This window comes from Hyla sarda, chromosome 6, assembly GCF_029499605.1.
Source record: "Hyla sarda isolate aHylSar1 chromosome 6, aHylSar1.hap1, whole genome shotgun sequence".
Lineage (NCBI taxonomy): Eukaryota > Metazoa > Chordata > Amphibia > Anura > Hylidae > Hyla > Hyla sarda.
In genome coordinates this window covers 258,244,224-258,270,871 of record NC_079194.1, presented here as the reverse complement: position 1 = coordinate 258,270,871, position 26,648 = coordinate 258,244,224, and the positions used below count along the sequence as shown (strand labels likewise).

Genomic DNA, 26,648 nt, shown 5'->3' with positions numbered 1-26,648 from the left:
GGGCGTGGCGGCCGCCACACCCCCTCCCATAGACTTGCATTGAGGGGGCATGGCCGTGATGTCACGAGCGGGCGTGGCCGTGACTTCATGAACCTCTGGAGCTGAACCTGATGCTCTAAACGAACGCCAGGTGCAGCAACGGGGACCCCCACAGTCAGACATCTTATCTCCTTTGGATAGGGGATAAGATGTCTAGGGGCAGAGTACCCCTTTAAGTGTCTTACCAGACCTTATGCTATTTTCTCTCTTTACTGAATTTGTTGTGGTACTAATTATATAATAGTATTTTTATAACTATATACTGTAAGGGCCCATTCACACTGAAGAGTTTCAAAGCTCTGCTGTGGAAAATACGGTACAGCAGCATCACATTGTTTTCAATTGCACTATTCACATTACGGAATATTCAGACCCCAGACTCTGCTGAAATGATGAACATGTTTATTCTTTTGCAGAAATGCGCTCGAAAATACATTTCTGTCTGTGGAGATGGCACATTTCTGAGCTGTCCTACTGCCGTCTTGTTCTGCTAACATCCGCTACAGCTTGCAGAGATTCTGCACTGTGAATGAGCCCTAAGCACTTAGGGGGAGATTTATCAAAACCTGTCCAGAGGACAAATTGCTGAGTTGCCCATAGTAACCGATCAGAGCACTTCTTTCATTTTTAACAAGGCCTGTGCAAAATGAAAGCAGCGATCTGATTGGTTGCTATGGGCAACTCAGCAACTTTTCCTCTGGAAAGGTTTTGATAAATCTCCCCCTTAATGTATTATGAACAACCCTGACAGTGGTCTATGTTAGTCTGCCGTTAATAATCTAATGTGTAAGTGTGCCTCCTAACTTCCCTGACAGGAAAGGGCAAGACTAAGTTTCTACTTTCTGCCGCATGGCATTGTTTTTCGGCCAAAAAACGCTGAGGCCAGATGTTACCTGTAAATCAATGAGAAATCGCAAACTTCTTTTTCCAATAGGCGTTTTTCAGTTTGGTGTTTTTTTTTTAATCCTTTTGGTGTTTTTTCACTCTTTTTTGGTGTTTTCCAGCTCCTTGGCAGTTTTGCAAAATCGCAGCATGTTGAGCCACTGGTGTTTTTTCCCCTGAAATTGTGGCGTTTTCCTCCCATAGAAGTCTACGGGAGTAACAAAACGCCAAGAAAAGCGCCATGTGGGTTTTAACTTTGGCGTTTTTTCAGTCGTTTTTTATTCTCTTTTGGACTTTACCGATCCAAAAAAGTGATGGCGATACCTTTTTTAATAAAATTTCATAGGGTACCATTCAAAAATTATAATAAAAAAGATACAGTAGTTATGGAAAAAATTGTATTTAATGAAATGTATCTTTTCTATAACAATTTTTATTAATTTTTAAACAGGGATCAATTTATGTGGGTGGGTAAAGCACTAAAAATATAGCCGACAATAATAAAAATGTAGCGTGTGTGTTTTTCACTTTTTATTCTTTATTTATTAGGGGGTACTACTACTCCCAGCATGGAACACACACTGTTCCATGATGGGAGTAGTTACCTGTAATAATTGACAGATCACCGCAGGTTCCGTTGAGATTCTCCTGTGTAATGCATAGATTCTATGGTCCCTTGCCCTGCCGTATATATACACCTATTCATATTTCCTGCAGAGAGCTGTGATTGGCCAGATGGTTACAGTCAATCACAACTCTCTGTGGGAAATATGAATAGGTGTATATAAACGTCAGTCCAGGGGACCATAGAAGAGCAACCGGCCACATCTATACATTATACAGGAGGATCACAGCGGGTGTCAGGAGTACTGGTACTCCATGATGGGAGTAGTAGTACCATGATGGGAGTAGTAGTACTTGCATTAATAGACAGATCACAGTGGGTATCCCTCCTGACATCCGCTGTGATCGTCCTTTCTATTGCAGAGATGCGGAGCGGCTCTATACTCCGGCCAGTGATGTGAATAGAACATCACTCATTCATATTTCCCTCTGAGAGACGTGATTGGCTCCATCCGGCCAATCCCCAGAAAATATGAATGAGTGATGTTCTATTCACATCACTGGCCGGAGTATAGAGCAGAGATGCGAGCGCTGTATAGAGCCGCTCCACATCTCTGCTATATTATGGACAATCGCATCGGGCGATATGTCTATTAGTACAGGTACTACTACTCCCATAATGGAACAGTGTGTTCCATGCTGAGAGTTGTAGTACTCCCTAAAAATGACAAAAAAGAGAGAAAAAAAGGTGAAACACACACACTTATTAAAAATGTATTAAAATGTTGTTATAAAAAAAATTATTTTTTTTTTGGTACCCAACCAATTTGGGCCAAAAATGCAATTTCTACACAAATGAAACCAAAAAATGCAGGACAAAAAACAAGTAGAAACTTAGCCTAAGACATTAAGGGAGCTAGTATCTAGAATGTTGGATCTTAACATATTCAATCCTTTCCTCTTGGGAAATAAACATTAGGGGGGAGATTTATCAAAACCTGTGCAGAGGAAGAGTGGTGCAGTTGCCCATAGCAACCAATCAGATCGCTTCTTTCATTTTCCACAGGCCTCTTTAGAGGCCTGTGGAAAATGAAAGAAGCGATCTGATTGGTTGCTATGGGCAACTGCACCACTCTTCCTCTGCACAGGTTTTGATAAATCTCCCCCTAGAAGTTGTTAAGACATCCTTACTTAAAAACTACAATATACAGGGTTACTGGTAACAATATAGAATATTGATCTAAAAATCTGTTCCCTGTGAACTTGATGAACTTCACTATTCCTCAATCCATTAATATTAGCTGCCTTGGCTGGACCCGCATGTTTATGTGTGAGTAGGAACTATCTCTAAAGTCAGTGGGGGAGATTTATCAAACGATTTAGACTGGTTTTTCCTGTCTAAATTTGTCGCACAGAAAGTCGCAGTCTAAATATGTGCGACTTTTCTGCGACTTTTGCTATAGAGGATTTTTAGAACATGATGCATGCAAGTCTATTTTAGATGGAAATGCATTGGAAAATGCATTGGTGCTGAATTTATCAAGTGCGACTTTTGTGCGACAAGTCTGAAATGTCAGACCATGTTGGAGCAGGTCTAAATGCAGTTTAAGCTGTAGACCCTGAAGTCTGAGCACAGAATTTATCAAGGGCTGTGAGACCTTTGATAAATTAGGAGCACAATAGACAGGAGACTACCACATACGCTGGTCTATAAGCATACCCAGAATAGACTAGATTAGGAAATGTCCCCCAGTGACTCCATAAGTGACAAATAATGTCAGATGGTTGGTGGGTAGACTATGAATGGATTACAGTGAATACAATGAATAGATTAGTACAAACCTATCTAATGTGTATTTAATTCTCTGTATATCTCTTTATATTTCCCTTGTATAGTTGATATATCTGTTTATTTTGTATTGCCCCTCTTTCCATTAGCGAGTGTACCGCAGACCTGGCTACTAAAGTTCCCAACACAACTCAATCATCCTGGTGGGGAGGTCCTGGAGGCCCAGCTCTATCTCCTCAATCAGAGAAAAAATTGGAGAATTTCACTAACACATCTGGAAGGTACGAAAACATTAATAACAGTTCTAACACAATTTGGAGATCTTAGACTGGTGCCAGTTTCTTTATTTTTTTCAATTAAAAGGCATCTGTACTGGGACCCATATTATGCCATATCTTTATTAGTGACATTCCAAAAGGTCTTGATGGTAAGGTAAAGGTCTTTCTGCTGATGACACAAAAATTTGTTACAGAGTCAATGTTCCTGGAGGAAAAGGCCAAATGGAAAAGGATTTAGGTAAACTAGGAAAATGTTTAGAAAATGACAACTGAAATTGCCTGAAGTGCACTGGTGAGACCTCCCTATTGTGTGCAGTAATGGAGACCATGAGGGAGATTTATCAAAACCTGTGCAGAGGAAGAGTTTACCTGTTGCCCCTAGCAACCAATCTCTGGAAAATAAAAGAGGTACTCTGATTGGTTGGTATGAGCAACTGGTCAGCTTTTCTTCTGCACAGGTTTTAAAGGGGTTCTCCACCATAAGGTGATTTTAGTACGTACCTGCCAGACAGTAATGGACGTGCTTAGGAAGGATCTGCACTTGTCTTGGGGCTAAATGGCTATGTTGTAAAATTACCATAAGTGTGGCTAGCTTTTTGTGAACTGATATTTTCTGTTTGAGTTTCCTTATTTGCCTACAAATCCCATAATTCCATTTTCCTCCCTCCCACTCATCAGCCACCCCACCCATTGAAACATAAATGAGCTGCAACTATTCAAAAGACTTGTGGTTTTCAATCAGGGTGTCTACAGCTGTTGCAAAAAATACAATTACGTGCAGATTGATCTCTCTCCAACCGAGCAACCACTTCATCCATTGAGGCAGACAGGCTCCGTGTCATCACCTGACTACTGATGTCAGGTCTTGGCCGCATTGCAACCTGGGAAAAATCTGAGACAACAGTCATTTTATATGCTGGTAAAAATATATATTGGGGTGAAAATCACAGAAGAATTGTTAGAAAACGGTCACACACAGGTACAGACAATATATTATGAACTACACTAACTTTACAGCACCTGTAGTATAGTAAAAAAAAAAAATCCTGGAATACCCCCTTTAATAAATCTCCCCCCCCATATCTTTATAAGGATATAAATACATTGGAGAGAGTTCAGAGAGATACTGAACATAGATTGCAGGATAAAACTTTCCAAAAATTTACCTGTCATTTGTAAAATTGTTTCATATAATGTATAAAATAACATTATGTAATATAAAATTATATATATACTATATATATATATATATATATATATATATATATATATATATATAATCCCGAAATAAAGCAGCACTACTTATCCAGTCCAACCAGAGAATTGGTGCCAGTGTCCCAAAGGACTTGATCAGAGTCCATCCAAGATAAAAACCAGATACAGGCGCAGCACTCCAACAAAAAAGTGATTTAATGTCTCATGTCAGCATTACAACGTTTCAGCTCCTCCTGGAGCCTTTTTCAAGCATAGTGATACACAAACCTATGAGGGCTTTTATGCCCATACAATTCATTAGTGCCAAACAATTTCATAAAGTGATCATTAATACAAATCAAATAAAAACTTCATAAGTGCAAATATAAATTCATGTAGAAAATAGTGCATACTGGTATATAAGGTTTTATATAGGTATATATAGGTTTTAAATTAGTTGGGCAAAGGTAAAAAATAATAATTAGTGGGGCAAAGATTAAAAAATGATATGATGAAGTGTGACTTTACTGAGAGAGTAGTGGATGCATGGAATAGCCTTCCTGCAGAAGCCTTCATATAAGATAGAGCCAAGGACTATTGATAGTATTCAGAATATTGGGCAGACTAGATGGACCAAATGGTTCTTATCTGTCTCTATGTGAGACAAAAAAGATAAGTTATTTACCCACATCTTCCTAATGCTTTGTTAGGTCATTGTTGCAGCCTTTTATGTTTTTTCATTTTCACAAGATGCTAAATGCTAGCTGACAAGTTTAATGTGAGCTGTAATATTGGCCATATTGGTTAAGCCCATAGACATCTTATCCCCTATCCAATGGTGGGATCCCCCGCGATCAGACATCTTTTCCCCTATCCAATGGTGGGACCCCCGCGATCAGACATCTTTTCCCCTATCCAATGGTGGGACCCCCGCGATCAGACATCTTTTCCCCTATCCAATGGTGGGACCCCCGCAATCAGACATCTTATCCCCTTTCCAATGGTGGGACCCCCATGATCAGACATCTTATCCCCTATCCAATGGTGGGACCCCCATGATCAGACATCTTATCCCCTATCCAATGGTGGGACCCCCATGATCAGACATCTTATCCCCTATCCAATGGTGGGACCCCCGTGATCCGACATCTTATCCCCTATCCAATGGTGGGACCCCCATGATCAGACATCTTATCCCCTATCCAATGGTGGGACCCCCGTGATCAGACATCTTATCCCCTATCCTTTGGATAGGGAATAAGATGTCTATGGACAGAATACCCCTTTAAATCAAATTCAAGTTAGAAATGAGCTAATAAAATACTAAATAACCTGCTATAGTACTGTAGTACTGCTATAGTTAATGTAATCTCCTTACACATCTTTCCACATTCAGGAAAAATGAGAAGTTTTCTGGTACACACTCAGGCATCCAGATCCAAGACAATGATCACCAGTCCTCTGTAAGTTTACAATCGTGTTAACACTTTCTATTTAAAGCTGTGATGCTAGTTTATCTCATAAATATACATATATATATATATATATATATATATATATATATATATATAATGTGTGGGTATGTGTATATATATGCATGCATTGTAGATTTCATGGTATTCCATATTTTTTTCGGTAACACAGTATCTAGATAAGATGACCCTTAGCTAAAAAGCTGTAATTTAGAAGCCCCCTTTTGTGTGCAAGCGGGTATGCTCCATCTACAGATGAAACTCGAAAAAATTTGAATATCGTGCAAAAGTTCATTGTATTTCATTAATGCAACTTAAAAGGAAAGGAAGCATGAAGTGCTCCAAAATCTCCTGGTAGACGGATGCGATGACCCTGGACTTAATGAAGCACAGTGACCAACACCAGCAGATTACATGGCTCCCCAAATCATAGTAATGGGGGGCGGGGGATTTGGGGTTTTCATGAGCTGTAAGCCATAATCATCACAATTATGACAATTATGATCTATCTTGCTTTGCATGTAATGAGTCTCTCTCATATATTAGTTTCACTTTTTCAGTTGCATTACTGAAATAAATGAACAGTTCACGATATTCTAATTTTTCAAGTTTCACCTGTATGTTGTACATAATGGTGAAAATTCTTATTTTAGAAGAAATGTATCTTATAGTCCAGCATTTTTTTATTCAAAATGCAGATATATATATATTAGACATGAGAGGATCCTTACAGTTCTTAAATTGTATGTTTGCTTATTTCTGCATGAAAAGTTCAGTAAACTTTGCAACATTAACCTTGCATTAGGGGTCAAAGGATAAGTCTCATGCTGGAAAACTTATCCCCTATCCAAAGGATAGGGGATAAGTTTTAGATCGCAGGGGGTCCGAGTGCTTGGGGCCCCCGCGATCTCTTGTACGGGGCCCCTGTAGTTTAGCACAAGAGCACGTCCTGACCCCCGCCTGAAGCGGAGGCCACCACGCCCCCTCCATATAGTTCTATGGGAGAGCCGAAGGTTACCCAGTGTTTGGACCCCCCGCAATCTAAATCTAAAGGATAAGTCACATGCTAGAAAACTTATCCCCTATCCTTCGGATAGGGGATAAGTTTTCTAGCATGTGACTTATCCTTTAAGCTTTGTGAAAATACCCTGAGCTGTAAAAAGACATATACCACACAGTATATGTTTTTTTATTAACATGGGAGTCTATGTATGAGGAAGGGATAAGCATTCATTATAAGTATATGTCAGACATATACATTGGGGATTCCTCCCAGCATATACACCCAAGGGACAAAGCTGATGCAGTGTGACGGGTTGCATTATAGTCCAGCGCTGTATTCACAGTTCTACAGACATCAGAGTGTACATTTTCCAGCCGTAAGCACTGTGATAATGTGCCTCCAACATACTGCTGTACTACACCCTCACACTGTAGCTCTATTTAACCAAACCATATTTTTGTATCCACAAGTCTGCGGGGATGAAGCTGATTGACATGTTCTTCAATGGGCCTAGAGAGGACACATCATGAAAAATGTCAGCCCCAGTGATAGTATCTCTCATACTTAGATAGGTTCACACTACGGAATCTCCGGGCAGAAAACTTCCGCCTGGACATTCCGAGAGCGGCCCGGAGATTCCAACTGAATCTATCAGCACTAGGACCGCGCGGACACTGCAGTCTTCAATAGACTGCAATGTGTTCCACGAGTATTTTATTCCGCCTGAAGAATGAGCAACGCCATTCTTCTGGCGGAAACTTTCAAGCAGATTTTCCGTTGACAAATTCCTCTTCACAAATTCCGAAGTGTGAATTTGTGAACGGAAACCCATTCACTATACAGTACATTTTAGTAAGCGGAATTTCTGCCTGCAATTTCAAAGCGGAATTGCAGGTGGAAATTCCGTAGTGGGAACCTAGCCTGATAATTTTGAAAACTTCTGGAAACATTTACAGTATATAATGGGTTTATTGTCCCTTTTAGAGATGAGCGAACTTACAGTAAATTCGATTTGTCACAAACTTCTCGGCTCGGCAGTTTATGACTTATCCTGCATAAATGAGTTCAGCTTTCAGGTGCTCCGGTGGGCTGGAGACTCTTTCCTAGGAATGTATCCACCTTTTCCAGCCCACCGGAGCACCTGAAAGCTGAACTAATTTATGCAGGAAAAGTCATCAACTGCCGAGCCGAGAAGTTCGTGACGAATCAAATTTACTGTAAATTGGCTCATCTCTAGTCCCTTTACCCCTTAATGACACAGCCCATTTTTGCCTTTTTTGTCTTGAGGATACAGAAAATGTTCAGTTTTGAGTTTCATTTTTTCCTCCTCACCTATTAAGAACCATAACCCTTTTCTTTTTCTATCTACAGAGCAATTTTGCTTTGTAAGGACACCTTTCATTTTACCATAAAATATATGGAGCAATAAAAAAATATTGTTTGTGTCAGAAAATTTTAAAGAGAACTGCTATTTTGCCACTTTTGGGGGGGGTTTTATGTAGTGTGCTTTACGGTAAAACTGAGATTTTTTTATTCTGTGTGTCAATACAATTAAAACAATACCCATGTTTACATGTCTTTCTATTATTGTATTGCTTTTAAAAGACGTCAAACTTTTTTAACAAAATAAGTTAAATGTTAAAAATGTTTTTCCGTATATGGGGCTGTATGAAAGCTCATTTTCTCCGCCATGATCTGTAGTTTTTTTTTGTGAAATGTGATGTGACCAAAAGTCACTAATTTATTTTTTCACATTCACATAGTTCACCATGTGAGATCATCAACATTATATTTTAATAGTCCGTACATTTTCGCATGCAATGATACCTTGTTTGTTTCTTTATTTTGCATTTTTTATTTGTAAAATGGGAAAAGGTTGATTTCATTTTTTTAAGGGGAGGGGCTTATTCACTTTTTTTAACCCCTTAAAGATGCAGGAATTTTTTTATTTTTGCACTTTTGTGTTTTGCTCCTCACCTTCTAATAGCCATAACACATAACGCTTTAAATATTCCCCTTACAGACCCAAATGAGTGCTTGTTTTTTTTACCACCAATTGTACTTTGTTATGACATAATTTTATTACCAAATCTACGGTGGAACAAAAAAACATTTTTTGTGGAGTGAAATTGAAGAAAAAAATAAATAAACAAAATGCCATTTTGTAACTTTTGGGGGCTTCTGTTTTTACACCGTGCACTTTTCGGTAAAAATCACACATTGGCCCTGATTTACTATTGGAAACCTGACTACTTTTCTTGGGTTGTGCACCAAAATTTGGTGCCACAATTTAGCACATTGTGCCACAAATCGGGCCATATATGCTATGGGTAGCTAGGGAAGCCCAAGGCCTCACCTAGTCCTCGGCGTCTTTCCTGGCTCTGTGATTGCTTAACCCCTTAAGGACCGGAGGTTTTTCCGTTTTTGCATTTTCGTTTTTTGCTCCTTGCCTTTAAAAAATCATAACTCTTTCAAATTTACACCTAAAAATCCATATGATGGCTTATTTTTTGCGCCACCAATTCTACTTTGTAATGACGTCAGTCATTTTGCCCAAAAATCTATGGTGAAGCGGGAAAAAAAATCATTGTGCGACAAAATTGAAAAAAAAAACCGCTGTTTTGTAACTTTTGGGGGCTTCCGTTTCTACGTAGTACATTTTTTGGTAAAAATGACACCTGATATGTATTCTGTAGATCCATACGATTAAAATGATACCCTACTTATATAGGTTTGATTTTGTCGGACTTCTGGAAAAAATCATAACTACATGCAGGAAAATTAATACGTTTAAAATTGTCATCTTCTGACCCCTATAACTTTTTTATTTTTCCGTGTATGGGGCGGTATGAGGGCTCATTTTTTGCGCCGTGATCTGAAGTTTTTAACGGTACCATTTTTGCATTGATAGGACTTATTGATCACTTTTTATCCATTTTTAAATGATATAAAAAGTGACCAAAAATGCACTATTTTGGACTTTGGAATTTTTTTGCGCGCACGCCATTGACCGAGCGGTTTAATTAATGATATATTGTTATAATTCGGACATTTCCGCACGCGGTGATACCACATATGTTTATTTTTATTTTTATTTACACTGTGTTTTTTTTTTTATTGGAAAAGGGGGGTGATTCAAACTTTTAATAGGGGAGGAGTTAAATGATCTTTATTCACTTTTTTTTTTCACTTTTTTTTTTGCAGTGTTATAGGTCCCATAGGGACCTATAACACTGCACACACTGATCTTCTATGTTGATCACTGGTTTCTCATAAGAAACCAGTGATCAACGATTCTGCCGGATGACTGCTCATGCCAGGATCTCAGGCACTGAGCAGTCCTTCGGCGATCGGAAAGCGAGGAGGCAGGTAGGGGCCCTCCCGCTGTCCTGTCAGCTGTTCGGGATGCCGCGATTAGCCGCGGCTATCCCGAACAGCCCGACTGAGCTAGCCGGGAACTTTCACTTTCACTTTTAGCCGCGCGGCTCAGCTTTGAGCGCGCGGCTAAAGGGTTAATAGCGCGCTGCGCCGCGATCGGCGCTGCGCGCTATTAGAGGCGGGTCCCGGCTTCACTATGACGCCGGGCCCGCCATGATATGACGCGGTGTTACTGTGTAACCCCGCGTTATATCAGAAGAGCAGGACCAAGGACGTACCGGTACGTCCTTGGTCCTTAAGGGGTTAAAGGGGTATTCCGGTAAGAAAACAATTTTTTCATATCATTTGTAAATTACAATTTTTTCATATCATTTGTAAATTACTTCTATAAAAAAAATCTTAAGTTGTTCTTTCCAGTCTGAGCTGAGTGCTCTCTGCTGACACCTCTGTCTGTTTCAGGAACTGTCCAGAGCAGGATAGGTTTTGCTATGGGGATTTTCTCCTACTCTGGACAGTTCCTGAGACAAACAGGTGTCAGCAGAGAGCACTGTTTTCAGACAGAAAAGAACAATTCAACTTCAACAGCTGATGAGTACTGTAGTAGGATTAAGATTTTTTAATAGAAGTAATTTACCAGTTTAACTTTCTGGAGCCAGTTGATATGACAAAAATTGTTTTTCACTGAAATACCCCTTCAAGGCTGCCTTTCACAGCTTTTAACAATCAAGCACAGATTTGATGGATCAATGTAATGCAATAGCATTCCATTGATCTATATAAGCCATCTAATGATGGTTTATGATAGGCCCCTAGCGGGGCCAAAAATGAGTAAGCAAAAAAAGAGTAAACATTTTTTTATTTTAAATATGAAAAAAATTCCCTCCCTTAATAAAAATTCAAATCACCCCCCTTTTCTCATTTTTAAATAAAACACTGTACAAAAAAATACACAAATTGGTATTTCTGCGTGTATAATTGTCCGATCTAAAAAATTATTATGTTTTTGATCCAGCACATTGAATGGCGTAAATGCAAAAAAATTTCGCCCAAATTGCTGATTTTTGGTTACATTACATCCCAAAAAAACTTAATAAAAAGTGATCAAAAAGCCAGAACTACACAAAAGTGGTACCAATAAAAACTACAGTTCATGGTGCTAAAAACAAACCCTAAAACAAAAACAAAAATTTAAAGTTATAAGGGTGAGAACATGGTAATCAACAAAGTTTATTTTCTTTTTCAAGTTTTCAAATTTTTTTTTAACCATAAAAAGGAAAACAAAAACATTAATGTTTGGTATCAATTGAATTGTACTGAACCATAGAATAAAGATAGCATGTCAGATTTACCATATTTTGAACTTCCCAAAAATCAAAAATCAAATATAAAAATGTATAATGTACAATTCGTCACACAGAAAATAAGCCCTAATTCAACTTAGTCAGTCAAAAAATAAAAAAAAGTTATGGGTCTTAGAAGGTAAGGAGGAAAAAAACGTGAGCCAGAAAAAATATTTGCTGGGTCATGAAAAAATTGTCCTTTCTGACCCCTATTGCTTTTTTTTTTCCATACAGAGATGTATGAGGGCTACATTTTTTGTGCCGTGGTTTGTAGTTTTTCTTGGTACCTTTCTTGTTCTGATCACTTTTTATAAATTTTATCTGTTATATGAAGTGACCAAAGTGTTTTTTCACACTTTTTTAGTCTCCATAGGGGACTAATACATGCAATCTTTTGACTGCATGTGCCATAAGCACAGCATTGATCAGTGTTATCAGCGCTCGGACAGGACGGAGGCAGGTAGGACCGCTCCAACCCGTCTGCTGAGCTGATCGGGACACCGCCATTTCATCATAGAGGTCCCGATCAGCCCCTCCTTGAGCTAAATAGCAGATGATTTTCATACTTTTAGACCCCGCAATCAAAGTTGAAAGGGTTAATGCCAAACATCACCCTGATTGGTCCTGTCCTGTATTAACCACAGGTCCTGGTTGCTGAAAGCAGCTGAGACCATTCCCCTATGACGTGTGCACTGCTCCTGAGCACCCTTCTTAGTTCGGGAGCGGGTAGAGGGTGTACATTTACGCCCTGCATCTTCCTTAAGGGGATTTTTATAACTTTTTTCTTTTACATTTTATAAGTCCCCACAGATAAATATTTATCTATTCTGCCATTGCTGTTGAGTGCTATGCAGTATGCAGTGATGTTCAGTGATATCTGTGATCCATTTGTAAAGCCTGTCAGAAGGCAGACCATACAGATGGATCGCAGTGATCGTAGAACCCTGTGACATACATGTACATCGATGTGCGCTAAGTACCAGGGCACAGCGATGTACACATACCTTGCGTGTCCTCTAGTGGTTAAAGGCCAAGACTGGGTAACTTTTCAGTCTACATCTCTATCTATTAATGTTTTCCCCATAGAATGTGATTTGGTTAAAGGGGCTATCCAGCATATGAAAAAAGGGGTGATTTCTTCAAAAAGCTGCACTGCATTTGTCTGCAAGTTATGTGTGGTTTTGCAGATCAGTTCCATTAAAGTGAATTAAAGCCAAGTTGTAAAACCATACACACAACCTGCGGACAGGTGTGGTGCTGTTTGTGGAAGAAATGAGTTCTCTTTTTCTATGGATACCACCTTTACTTGGATACCACCTCTGCTATAGAAGATATAGACCCTACAAATATCTGCTTCTGCCCAGTGACTATTATTTACTTTCTATATACCCCTTTCCTTCATAACGTTTGATATGACTAGACCCAGACTGAAAATTTGGAGCAAGATAAGGATTCCTTGAACCAGAAGATCACTGAGCTCCTGGATCATCTTGTACGGGCACAAAGCACTATTTGTGCTCTGGAAAAACTTAATGTAAGATTTTTCTGGTTATTTTGACACTCAAGAATGCACTAAAGAAGACATGTGGTCACGCCAAAAAAAAAAAAAAAAAAAAAAAAAAGCATTTTTAATTGCAATGAAGTTTTTACTTTCTTTCTATACTGAGATATAGGGATTTTTCTGTCTGGTTGACTATGTGTACTGACCCCCTGAGTTCCCACCCATCTGACAATTCAGTGAAAAGTACAGATAGTCAGCCAAAGAGAAAAATCCCTTTTTCTCAGGAACTGGGGTATGTATCAAAAAAAGTTATGACACCTGATGCTACAAGGTGAGATAAAAACTCAACTTAATTGGACTCACCACCCACCACAGGTCCTCTTTAAAATGGTTATCCAGATATTAAAAACGTATCCTCTAGCAGAGGCGTAACTTGTGGCTTCTTGGCCCTAATGCAAAATCTGCAACAGGGCCCTATGTGCCAAATATAATACTGGTCTCTTATGGAGCAGATGTGCTTTGGGGCCCCCTGAGGCCCCTGCTCTGCACCTTTATAGCTACGCCCCTTTTCCCTATCCACAAGATAGAGGATGTGTCTGATCACAGGCGATCACCAGAACGGGGCCAATCATTTTCAACTGAGGGCTCCAGCCTCCACCTTCCAAGAGCAGTTCATGGCAGTGAGGGGCTGCTCAGTCAGTGTCCCGCCTCAGTCGGTAAATGGCTAAGCAGGCTGTCACTGCCGAGACCAGCTCATCTTGGAAGGTCTGGGCTGGAGTGCTCAGTGGGAAGAGACAGGCCCCTTTCACAGGGGTCCCAGCAGTCAAACCCCCCGCATTCAGACACTTATACCCTATCCTGTAGATACAGTATACGTTTTTAATAACTGGATAACCCCTTAGATATTTTTTACTGATTGGCACCAGATATTGAAACATGTTCTGTTTCTATTTTATTTTTATTAGTACATTATTATGAGGCAGCCATCATGCCCAATCTGTTTTAACAGTATTTAGTGGTATCTTTTATGGCAAGCCCCTTGGAAACACAATGGACATCTCTAGACCCTTATCATCATATAGGGTAGACTGTAAGCTTTTTCTGTGACCCTTCAGACCTGTACAGAGGTCATTATATAGGAAGGGGGAGGCTAAGCTGCTTTTGTCTTTTCTATCTACTGGTGTCACCTTTTACTGTAAGGCTGTACAGATCACTTTCCAGCATCCTCCTCCCAATCATCAAAGACAGAATAGGAAGTCTCAGTTTAGTTTTACGTAAAAACTTGATTTAACAATAGGTCATTTCCATATGTTTTTTAAGTAAATAATGAGTTTAGCATGCTTTAGACATTTGCCAAATCAGTTTTTTGTTGCATTGTAGGTATCCTCCATTCTTCGTCATTTACCTGCTGATGTGTTAAAATCCATGAAAAACTCCCACCAAGGTGCTGGCAATAAAACAGAAGGGTTACCTGACTGCAAATCATCACGCTCCATCTCTCTACAAACTAGTTCTGTAGACATTTGTAGTGGTGATCCAAAATCTAACAGAGAGGAAGGCAAAGAAGATGGGACCCCTGCACCACGCCTGACTGCTTTTACTCCATGGAGTCCTAGGAGGCAAAAGTCATTCCTTGCTCTTCATACCCTGTACAACTCCACCGAAAGCGAGTGCAGCTTAGAAGATATGCTACCTCCTTGTAATCTGCTGTCTCCACGTTTTCCTAACCTTGGGGAAAGCTTTTCAGACGACTGGAAAGATGATAGAAACTCAGATGTAAGTGAATGCATTTTTGTTACATCTAGACAACATGTTGGTTGTAGCGTGACAAAAAACTGGTACTAGAAGGCTGGGTTTCCACTTTGCTGTTTAAAAAAAAAAACTGCTACTGGGGTTTTTGAGCCAAAGCCAGAAATGGATACAGCAGGAAGAAAAAATATACATTCTTCCCTTATATTGGCCATTTTTTCTGAATCCACTCTTAATTTTAAGTTGTAGATTGATCTTGATGGACTGCAGTGGCTTTCCAAAAAACTGCCAAAATGGAAACCCAGCCTAAGGGTAGGGTCACACGTAACGGATCTGTAGCGTATTTTACGCTGCAGATCCGCAGATGACCCATTTCGTACCTCCAGCTGTTCCCACCATCCGTTCCCCCGCCTCGGTCTGCCCCTGGTTTGCTTGCAGCAGCAATCCGCCGCTACGAGCAGCTACAAACAGGGGGCCTGCGAGTTGTCGAGTCCACTCAGACATCGCGGAGCAGCCGCGATGTCTGAATACACTGCACATGAGTGCACTTGGATTCCGCTGCGAGCAGGCCAGAGGCGGGGGAACGGGAGGTTGCAACAGCTGTAGGCACAAAATGGGTCAGGTCACTGGCGGATCTGCAGCGTAAAATACATTTATGTGATCCATTAGGATCGGTTCACACTACGTTTTGTACTTACGGTTCCCGTATACGGCTGTGAGGAGGGATGGGGGCTTAATCCCAGGAACGGTATTTAATGCATGTCTATGAGCCGACCGGAGTGAACAGCAGCCTCCAGTCGGCTGCATTTTCTGCCGTATGCGGTTTCCCGACCGTAGGCAAAAACGCGGTCGACCACGTTTTTGCCGACCAGAGGCTGCGGCTCACTCCGGTCGGCTCATAGACATGCATTAAATACGGTTCCCGTATACGGCTGAGTGCGGGCACCGCGATTAAGCCCCGCCCCCCCTCCTCCCAGCCGTGTACGGGAACCGTAAGTACAAAACGTAGCGTGAACCCAGCCTTACATGTGACCCTACCCTAAAGGTGACTACATGAATCTGCTGTTTTCAGAGGTGCATTTGATGTGTTGCACAGGCTAACCCAAAATTATTTTGATAGCTGAAAGGGAAGAGTAAATTTGCAAACCAGCCTTACGTAAGAGTTCGGTGGAGAAACGTGCATTGAGTAGTTTTGAATATAATACTAAGGGCTGTACATAAAACAGAGCAGGAATTTCTGTAAGGCATTTGCATAAATACAATTCATAAAATACTGTCATACTGCAGAAGTTAAAATACATTTTTGAGATCATGCATTTTTTTACCTAATAAGTCACACAAAGTGATGAAGCTGCAAATGCAATGAATAACACCAACTCCAAAAAAGAATACATGATCAGCAAAAATACAAAAAAAAAATATATATATATCTTTATTAAACATATGTATTATAAAAACATAGCTTAAAAGATAAAGGCACAATATACATCGCTGGATGATGTGCAGGAGGTGGGGACACTAACATTGGTATCACAGACTAAATCAAGAAACATGATAAGGTACAAAGCAAGTATGGAGCATTATAAGTATGAAGGCCAATAGAGACAGCCTATAAAAAATACAGTACTAAATCAAGAAGATAACATGAGCAGCCAATGCAGAATCACCACCTACCAACACTTACCCCAGTGTATGTTTTGCTTAGGGGCAAAAAAAGTATTTAGTCAGCCACCACTAGGCCACTCCAGGACTTTGAAATGCTTCTTACGAAGCCACTCCTTTGTTGCCCGGGCCGTGTGTTTGGGATCATTGTCATGCTGAAAGACCCAGCCATGTTTCATATTCAATGCCCTTGCTGATGGAGGGAGGTTTTCACTCAAAATCTCACAATACATGGCCCCATTCATTCTTTCCTTTACACGGATCAGGCGTCCTGGTCCCTTTGCTGAAAAACAGCCCCAAAACATGATGTTTCCACCCCCATGCTTCACAGTAGGTATGGTGTTGTTTGGATGCAACTCAGCATTCTTTCTCCTCCAAACACGATGAGTTGAGTTTTTACCAAAAAGTTGTACTTTGGTTTCATCTGGCCATATGACAGTCTCCCAATCCTCTTCTGGATCATCCAAATGCTCTCTAGCAAACTTCAGACGGGCCCGGACATGTACTGGCTTAAGCAGGGGGACACATCTGGCACTGCATGATTTGAGTCCCTGGCGGCGTAGTGTGTTACTGATGGTAGCATTTGTTACTTTGGTCCCAGCTCTCTGCAGGTCATTTACTAGGCCCCCCCCTTGTGTTTCTGGGATTATTGCTCACCGTTCCCGTGATCATTTCGACCCCACGGGGTGAGATCTTGCGTGGAGCCCCAGATTGAGGGAAATCATCAGTGGTCTTGTATGTGTTCCATTTTCTAACAATTGCTCCCACAGTTGATTTATTTACACCAAGTTGCTTGCCTATTGCCTAGTGCAGGTCTACAATTTTGTTTCTGGTGTCCTTTGACAGATCTTTGGTCTTGGCCATAGTGGAGTTTGGAGTCTGACTGTTTGAGATTGTGGAAAGGTGTCTTTTATAATGGTAACTAAGTCAAACAGGTGCCATTAATACAGGTAACGAGTGGAGGACAGAGGAGACTCTTAAAGGGGTACTCCCATGGAAAACTTTTTTTTTTTAAATCAACTGGTGCCAGAAAGTTAAACAGATTTGTAAATTACTTCTATTAAACAATCTTAATCCTTCCAGTACTTTTTAGGGGCTGTATACTACAGAGGAAATGCTTTAATTTTGGGATTTCCCTTCTGTCACGACCACAGTGCTCTCGGCTGACCTCTGCTGTCCATTTTAGGAACTGTCCAGCGCAGCATATATTGGCTATGGTGATTTTCTTCTGCTCTGGACAGTTCCTAAAATGGACAGCAGATGTCAGTAGAGAGCACTGTGGTCTTGACAGAAGATAAATCCAAAAATTAAAGCATTTCCTCTGTAGAATACAGCCCCTAAAAAGTACTGGAAGGATTTTTTTAATAGAAGTAATTTACAAATCTGTTTAACTTTCTGGCACCAGTTGATTAAAAAAGAAAACATTTTTTCCATGGGAGTACCCCTTTAGAGAAGTAGTTACAGGTCTGTGAAAGCCAGAAATCTTGCTTGTTTGTAGATGACCAAATACTTATTTTCCACCATAATTTGCAAATAGATTCTTTAAAAATCAGACAATGTGATTTCATGGATTTTTCTCATTCTGTCTCTCATAGTTGAGGTATACCTATGATGAAGATTACAGGCCTCTCACATCTTTTTAAGTGGGAGAATTTGCACAGTTAGGACTGACTAAATACTTTTTTGCCTCACTGTATGTATCTTTATTTTATTTTATTTTATTTATTTTTTTTGCTGTTCATGCATTCTTTTTTGGAGATCATGCATATTTCTGTTTAACCTAACTGGACAGAATATAAAAAAAATAATTAAAAAGCTGCTGTCACAGATGCATAGGAAGCTTAGGTGGCCTTGAACTAGGAGAGACAAGACTTTAGCTGGCAATACACATTAAAGTTGGTCAAACCTTTGATTTTGGCAGGATTGTTTAACAATCTAATGTAAATGGTGGCCTCCCAACACTCCTCTGATGGCAGATGTTGGGGGAGATGAGGGTTGGGCATGATGGTTTTCAACATAGCTGGTTTTATAAAACAATACTGGAGGAGTCTAGCAGTGGCTTTCTACCATCTCTATGTTGCAAATACATACACACTTGAACAAGCAGAGTATGGATGTGGGGATCAGGAAAGGTAGGTATTGGTGATACTCATGAGGGAGGGTGAGGCAGGAGCTCAAGGGATTGGTTTACTTTGAATGGTTTACTATTTTTCTTACACTATGGTTTAAAAGTAAAACCAAACAAAGACAATAAAATATATTAGTGAAAAAAAATGTTTTTAATGGTTTGCCCACTTTTTCAAAACTTACACCTGGGAGAACCCACAATCTACCACCCTTTCTCACCATTTAAAACTATAGAAGCAGTTTTGGTGCTACATTGCAGTGACCAGGCATAGGATAATCTTAAAGAAAATCTGTCATCAGTGTCACCTGCACTAACCTGTGACACAGACAGGTGGTGCAGGTGACACTGATGACAACCATACTTACCTGATCCCGTTCCGTGCTCCCATTCTCCTGCCATCTTCCTCCGTATCTTCCGTTCCAGGGCCGATTTGGAGCATGAGTGGAGCTACTGACATCAACGCTGCTGCCTCTCTGCTGAGTCCTGTTGCTAGAAAACAGCAGCGGTGATGTCAGTAAGCTCCACCCATGGGGATTGGCACAGGCTCAGACGGAACTGCACCAGTAAGGATGCCTTCAATGTGGAATCAAATCTGCTTCATGAAAGGCTTCTGAATAGAGGTTATCCCACTGAAATCTTAGAGAATGCAAACGAAAAAGCCAAAAACATGAACAGACGTAATAACTATTGCACGAACTAAACACATGAGGAGTAATAAAAATAATAGCAAACCTATTTTTGTAACACAATACAGTAAACAATTTTATAAAATAGGAAATATTTTATGTAAGTATACTCCAATTTTGCAAGAGGATCCAATATTTGATAGGATCCTGAGTGACGGTTTTAGGATGCTCTCCAGAAAATGTCCATCAATTGGAAGCATTGTGTCTCCCAGTATGTATAATAGCAATAAAAACAGCAAAAACACTTGGCTACACAATGCAGAAAATTGGAGGTGTCTGTGTCCCATGCAAACACATGGAAATAAAAAAAGAGTTTTCTTCATGTAGCAATGGCAGGGTCTTTAAAATTAAAGACTATATAAACTGCAATACTGAAAATGTGGTTTATCTTGCCACTTATGTGACAGTCAGTATGTTGGCTGCACCACCAATTCTTTGAAAACCAGGGTACGGAGACATATATCTGATGCCAGAAGTGATAAATATAATTTCTCAGCCCTTTCAAAACATTTCAAAGAGAGACATGGAGGTAGGGTTGATACTTTAAGAGTAATGGACATTGAAAGAATTAGAAGACCCAATAGAGGAGGAGACATGAAAAGGATGTTATTGAACAGAGAATCCTTTTGGATGTTCTTATTAGATACTAGAGAACCTCAAGGCATGAATACGCGACAAGATCTGATCCTCACATACTGAAGTAATTCTTATGTTATGTATTTGACTTTTTCAGATATTGTATGTATTGAGATCTTGTTGGGATATTTTATGTGTTTAAGCAGTCTGTTCTACATGTATAGTTTTGCTTATCTTGTTTTGTATCTGACAACTCCACTCCGGATTTTTTAGATGTTTGTATGATGTCATTCCTTTTATCATGTGACTTGTATAGGAGTATTTAAGACTGTTGATATCAGTACCCTTTATGCCATGACTAAGGGCAGGAGTGCTCGAAACGCGTAGGCGTTGTGTTCTGTGATGCTTTTGTATCCTGTGACCACTTCAATAAAGATTTACAGCTTTTAACCAAGACACCGATGCTAGACATCCTATTTTTGTAAGCTCCACCCGTGCTCTCAGTTGGCCCTGAATTGGAAGATAGCGGGAGAATGGGAGCACGAAACGGGATCAGATAAGTATGGTTGTCATAATGCTTTACATTTATAATTTGTATAGTAAAACATTTGCTCTTGTGGTTCACAACTAAATATAAACTGGTTTGTTCCAACAGAACTGTGATGCCAAAACTGAACAAAAATTACCTGGGGCCTTAAAGCCTTCACCATCTCTTCCAAGCCTTCTTCCCACTCATCGCATTCCACAACAAAACCATTGTGTCAGTAGTTCTGAGAGCTCTGGAGAGGATACACTCATTAACTGGGTTGACATGAGGTCTCAGGATCCAGCACTAGATTACATGTCTGCACAAAAGATACTGGATACACTTTTGGGATTGACCACACCTTTGGATAGATTTGCCATTTCAAAGCCTCAAAATTTAGTTGACTTTTCCTCAAAGATTGAAGGACATATAATGAGAAGTGATATTCAATTTTCAAACAATCCAAAAGGAAATCCTCCAACAAATGATTTTAAAAATATTTCGTATGCAGCATCAAACCAGAATGATCTACACAACTACACAGATAGATGTTCTAAACTGGACAATTTTGTCTGCAGCCATTACAATCCTTTGTACAGTCCAAATGACGATTTAACCCGAAAACTGCAGTCTACAGAATACATAACTCCTCCACTTCTGGCAAAAAGATCTTCATTTTCAGGAAATTTTACAGACACTCATTCTCTCCTTAATCCTGTGGCAGAGGTTGGTTTTCGACCATTGGGGAAAACTGAAGGTACAGCCACACATAAATCAATACCACCAAGTTCTTTATCCATGCATGATCGTCCAAACGATCCCCCTGCCCATTCCCCCTGTATTCCATTTGTACTAAGAAGTCCATCAGGTAGTGAATCTATTGTGGGAACCTGGGAAGGCCAACAGAAAAGTCAAGAAGGTGGAAGAGAAAAGAAGACTAAAAAAGAAAGAACGGTCACTTTTGACACAAAGTTTATGCCCAACAAGTTTGAAGATCATGGCCAAGGAGACTCAGCTTTGGATTCTACCTTGCTTTAAGAAGTCTGTTGATTTGCAGTCCTTTTGATTGCTGCTTGGTAGTTTTGAAATCTTGTCTTTTTATGGAACCGCAACATGTCAGAGACTGTATAATGGACACTGACCATCTATTTGGCTTGATTAAAAGTTCTGATACTATTGAGAATTGACTGTACAAAGGCCATGCCCATATACATTATTGTGAAAAAATGATTACAACTTTGTGCAATATGCTGGCCATCAAAAAAAGCTATTGAAACTCTACAGAATGGATTGCAAAGTAATGACAATACAGTCTTAGGCTATGTTCGCACAAGCATAATGCAGAAGAATTTTTAAGTCCATAATACTGATTAAAAGATAAAAAAAAACAGAAGGATGCGCTCCATAGTGTAATACCTTAAAGGAGATGTCTGGTGAAATATAACGGATCCCTTATCCAAAGGATAAGTTATAGATTTCGGTGGGGGGACCGAGCGCTGGGACCCCCGAGATGTCCTGCATGGGGCCCCGGCAGTCGTCTAGAAGGGGGGCGCGTTGTACCCTGCATAGAGCACTAGCCAACATGCCCCCACCATGTACCCCATAGAGATACATGGTGGGAGTGCGCCGGCCATAGCTTCCTGTGGGGTAATGGATGTCAGCTTCCGGCAGAGGGGATAAGTTATATTTCACCAGACTATTATTTTAAGACCAATGGTAATGCTATATGTGAACTGCGCTTACCACGGATGGTTGTACTGATAACCAAGTACAACAATGGATTTGCATGTGTAGAAAATGAAGGTCTCTGCAGCCACTCCACACCAAGAAACAGCATAAGAACACGATCCCTCCTCCAAAGCACACAGCGAGATGAATCAGGCGCTGAGACCAAATCAGGGTAAGGGGAATTTTATTACCCACAATGCAATGCATTTAAAAGAAAATTCCGCTTCCTCAGGCATGTAGAATAGGACCAAACACAGAGGTTATATAGGGAAATTTTTAACCCTAACAGGGACAAAAAAATTAACCCTTTACAGGTATCTTTAAATAGAAAATACAATCTGCACATAATTAGAATAGATGACTAAAAATTATTCTATACATAATACAGAGAGCAACATATGCAAAAAAGGACATACAACAATATAAAAAATATAGCAATAGCAACCAATCAGATCGCTTCTTTCATTTTTGAGTGGCCCATTTAAAAATGAAAGAATTGATCTGATTGGTTGCTATGGGCAACTGGTAAACTTTTCCTCTGCACAGGTTTTGATAAATCTCCCCCATAGAAAATATAAAAATATACAGTATATATAATTATTCTATATAAAAACATGGAATTTAGAGAGAATTTTCTATTGTTTCATTTAATCCATCAGGAAATAAAGTGACCAAAGAAAAAATCCAAAATGCTTCTCTATTGTTTAACTTCTGCATGCGATTATGAATATATGGTGGAATTGTTTCAAGTATCGTTAATTTTAAGTTGTTAATATATCTATGGTGTTTAATTAAGAGATGTCGAGAAATACTGTGGAGCATGAGCATTTTTTTGTTTGACCTGTTAAAGGGTTAATTTATTGTCCCTTTTAGGGGTAAAACATTTCCCTATATAACCTCTGTGTTTGGTCCTATCCTACATGCCTGAGGAAGTGGATTTTCCCCGAAACGTGTTGCATTGTGGGTAATGAAATTCCCCTTACCCTGATTTGGTCTCAGCGCCTGATTCATCCCGCTTTGTGCTTTGGAGGAGGGATTGTTGTTCTCAAACTGACAGCTGTCAGTTTGGGTCATCAGTTCCAAAGTCAGGCTACTTGCATGCATATTATTCTAGTGTGAACCCAGCATTATTATACAGAAGGCTAGTGTCTGTAAACAGCAGTTATTTAGTGGAAGATCTTGAATATTAAATATAAATGTGATCAATTACTTCATGTATAAAAACAACTAAATGTTTCTTGTCAGAATGTTTGGATTCACACTTAGATGCTCCAGCGGTGTAAGGCACTGTTCACATAATGGTCAGGCACTACATTCAGAGAGTATGTCAGAGATACTACTTTTGTTGATATACATCAGTATACTGTTTTTTAACTAGATTTAAAAGTGCAATCATTATATAGGCACTAGTAGCTGATGGAATAGCTTGAAATCAGTTTAAAATTCATTGGCGACATTTAGTATACAGAATATTGTTTAACTGACCCTAAGGGTCTATTCACACTGGCGGAATTTCCACACCAATTCTGCTTCCTTGGGAGGTTTCTGGCTTGTGCAGATTTTGCGTGGAATTGGTGCGGAATTCATGCGGAAATTCCACATGCAGAAATTCAGAAATGTTCAACCCCATAGAAGTCTATTGGGCTTCCATTTGAGGCGGAATTCTGCAAGCGGAAATTCCACCCGTGTGAATAGACCCTAAGTGGCAGAACAATTTTTGCTATTGTGCAGAGGCAACACAATGCATCTCTGCCTTATATATGTACCAGTAAGGGTAAATGAACCTCCTAAATGGAAAGTCTGGGGCTTAGTATGTCTGGTAACAGGTTTACTGTAAGATTCCCACCTAAAATGTAAAAATAAGCATGAACATATTTTTATTCTGATTCAAGTAATAGGGCTAAATTCACAGCAAAATGGGTGAAAACCAGGGCAGAAAAATATTCCAACAAAGAAATATTCCATATTCACATGCCTATAGAGTTGTCCAACAAGCTGTTTGATAATATGCAGGTTTTATAGAATAGCTGTATATTTATGTTATGATGTACATGTAGATCTTGTTAAAGGGAATGTTTCATGTATTTTATTACTAGATTTTTTTTCTTAATGTTGTAGTAATTTGTTATTTAAATAAAATCTTTCCTATCGGGAGGTATGTAGGACATACACACAGATGTGTGCTTTATGGCAAATACAATAAAATGGAGTCAGTTGAAAAATGTCAGATTATTACTGTGTACAGGAAAATATGATGTACAGTGTCTCCCCCCCTCCCCCTGGAAGTTACATAGTTACATAGTTAGTACGGTCGAAAAAAGACATATGTCCATCAAGTACAACCAGGGAATTAAGGGGTAGGGGTGTGGCGCGATATTGGGGAAGGGATGAGATTTTATATTTCTTCATAAGCATTAATCTTATTTTGTTCCAGGAATGTATCTAATCCTGTTTTAAAGCTGTTAATTGTTCCTGCTGTGACCAGTTCCTGAGGTAGTCCGTTCCATAAATTCACAGTCCTCACGGTAAAGAAGGCGTGTCGCCCCTTGAGACTAAACTTTTTCTTCTCCAGACGGAGGGAGTGCCCCCTCGTCCTTTGGGGGGGTTTAACCTGGAACAGTTTTTCTCCATATTTTTTGTATGGGCCATTATTGACAGTGAAGATGCATAAAGAGCCTTATCTGTGTGTATACTTACTATCCTGTGCCTATTTAGCAGTATGATAGAGCTGTCACTTTGTAATGACAATGAGAGAACTTTGCTCATTCTGACCCAAATCTACACAGTAAAGCACAGGTGGACAAAACAAGTGAGCACTCCAAAAGTAATGAAAAACTAAAATATGTTTATCAGAAAAATATGATTTCTATAATATTTCAGTTTCGGGTGATTCATTCCTTTTAACAAGAGAAAGTTTAAAAACTGCTCAAACTTTTCTTGTTTGGTTCTACTGTATTTTGAGTGAAAGTAAATAGGAATACACGCACAACTGCCTTGTGTAAATGGAGTCATACTAATATCTAGTAGTCCTGTGACTTTAAAGCCCTTGTGTTTACTTGCTAATAAATTACTTTAACTAACTAAATAACATGTATTATTCTTCTATTAAAATGAATTCTGAACATACGACATGAAATAAGAGGAAGGGATTTGACTGGTATATAGGAGGGTCTGGGGAATTTTTCGTAGGCCCATTTAGTTTCTAATTTATATCTCAACTAACATCATCCTAATCTTATAGATGTACCACAAATAATATTTAAGATAATGACTCACAGTATCATACCTCACTTTTCTAAGCAGACTGGGCACACTGAAAATAGCACTACATTTTTCTAAATTAGGCAAATCGATATCTTGGCCATCAGATTCAGTTTTGTCCATGATAACTCTACTTATCACCTGGCAGCTTTCAGGTCCCTCTTCTCCCTACCAAGTGCTCTTTGTTCATTTGTATCGCTTCGAAAGGACTGTACTCACTATTCTGCTGGTGGTGTCACTGTGTACATACCACTATGTCGGGAAAGTCACCACGAGCTGGCACTGCCCGGACTTCCTCTTAGGAGGTAAGTATCCTGTTTGTGCCAAGACTAATGGATAGCTGATTACAGACCCTGGCCTTGCACAAAATCAGTGGTCCCTCAAGTTACAATATTAATTGGTTCCAGGATGACCATTGTATGTTGAAACCATTGTATGTTGAGACCATAACTCTATGGAAACCTGGTAATTGGTTCTGAAGCCACCAAAATGTCATCCAAAAATAGGAAAAAGTGAGGATTAAAGAAAAATAGGTACAGAACTAATACAAATAAAGCAAGTCCTTCCATATAAAAGTAATAAAGATCTGCTGGGAGCTGTAAATCACTGTCTATGTAGAGGACAGGAGCGTCTCCAGGGTCCTGTACAGTGAATACAGTGTCCTAAAAAAGTAATGGATCTGCCCTCACCTGGTGTCAAAAGGAGCAGCTAACTGTTGCACAGGTTGAGTAGTACAGAACATGTAGTACCTCCCTGTACTGTAGGTGGGGGCTACCAGACAGTTAGTCAGTGCATGCACTTTAGGAATTTAGGGGTTTCATCAGTGAAATGCCCATTCTGATTGGTCGGTTTTTCCAGCCATTGACACGTTTTGCAGATCCGGACTGTCTGT

The 26,648-nt window shown here is 39.7% G+C and overlaps 1 protein-coding gene across 3 annotated transcripts; it reads left to right on the top strand.

Annotated features, from left to right (window-relative positions):
* Positions 1–729: 729 nt before the first annotated feature.
* LOC130277746 (uncharacterized) lies at positions 730–22,627 on the top strand. 3 transcript variants are annotated; one of them, XM_056528481.1, is made up of 6 exons: positions 730–825; positions 3,424–3,555; positions 6,143–6,209; positions 13,360–13,473; positions 14,821–15,216; positions 20,897–22,627. In XM_056528481.1, the coding sequence occupies exons 5-6, from the start codon at positions 14,866–14,868 to the stop codon at positions 21,803–21,805; spliced, it is 1,260 nt and encodes a 419-aa protein (XP_056384456.1). In that variant the 5' UTR covers positions 730–825; positions 3,424–3,555; positions 6,143–6,209; positions 13,360–13,473; positions 14,821–14,865; the 3' UTR covers positions 21,806–22,627. The 3 variants fall into 3 exon arrangements, with proteins under 3 accessions (XP_056384456.1, XP_056384459.1, XP_056384458.1); XM_056528483.1 differs by lacking the exon at positions 730–825 and adding an exon at positions 2,658–2,815; XM_056528484.1 differs by lacking the exon at positions 13,360–13,473.
* Positions 22,628–26,648: the final 4,021 nt, after the last annotated feature.

Coding starts and splice junctions, on each gene's coding strand:
- LOC130277746 (XM_056528484.1), top strand. CDS start 14,866: ATGAAAAACTCCCACCAAGGTGCTGGCAATAAAACAGAAGGGTTACCT. Junction 15,217..20,896: donor AAGATGATAGAAACTCAGAT/GTAAGTGAATGC, acceptor TTGTTCCAACAG/AACTGTGATGCCAAAACTGA.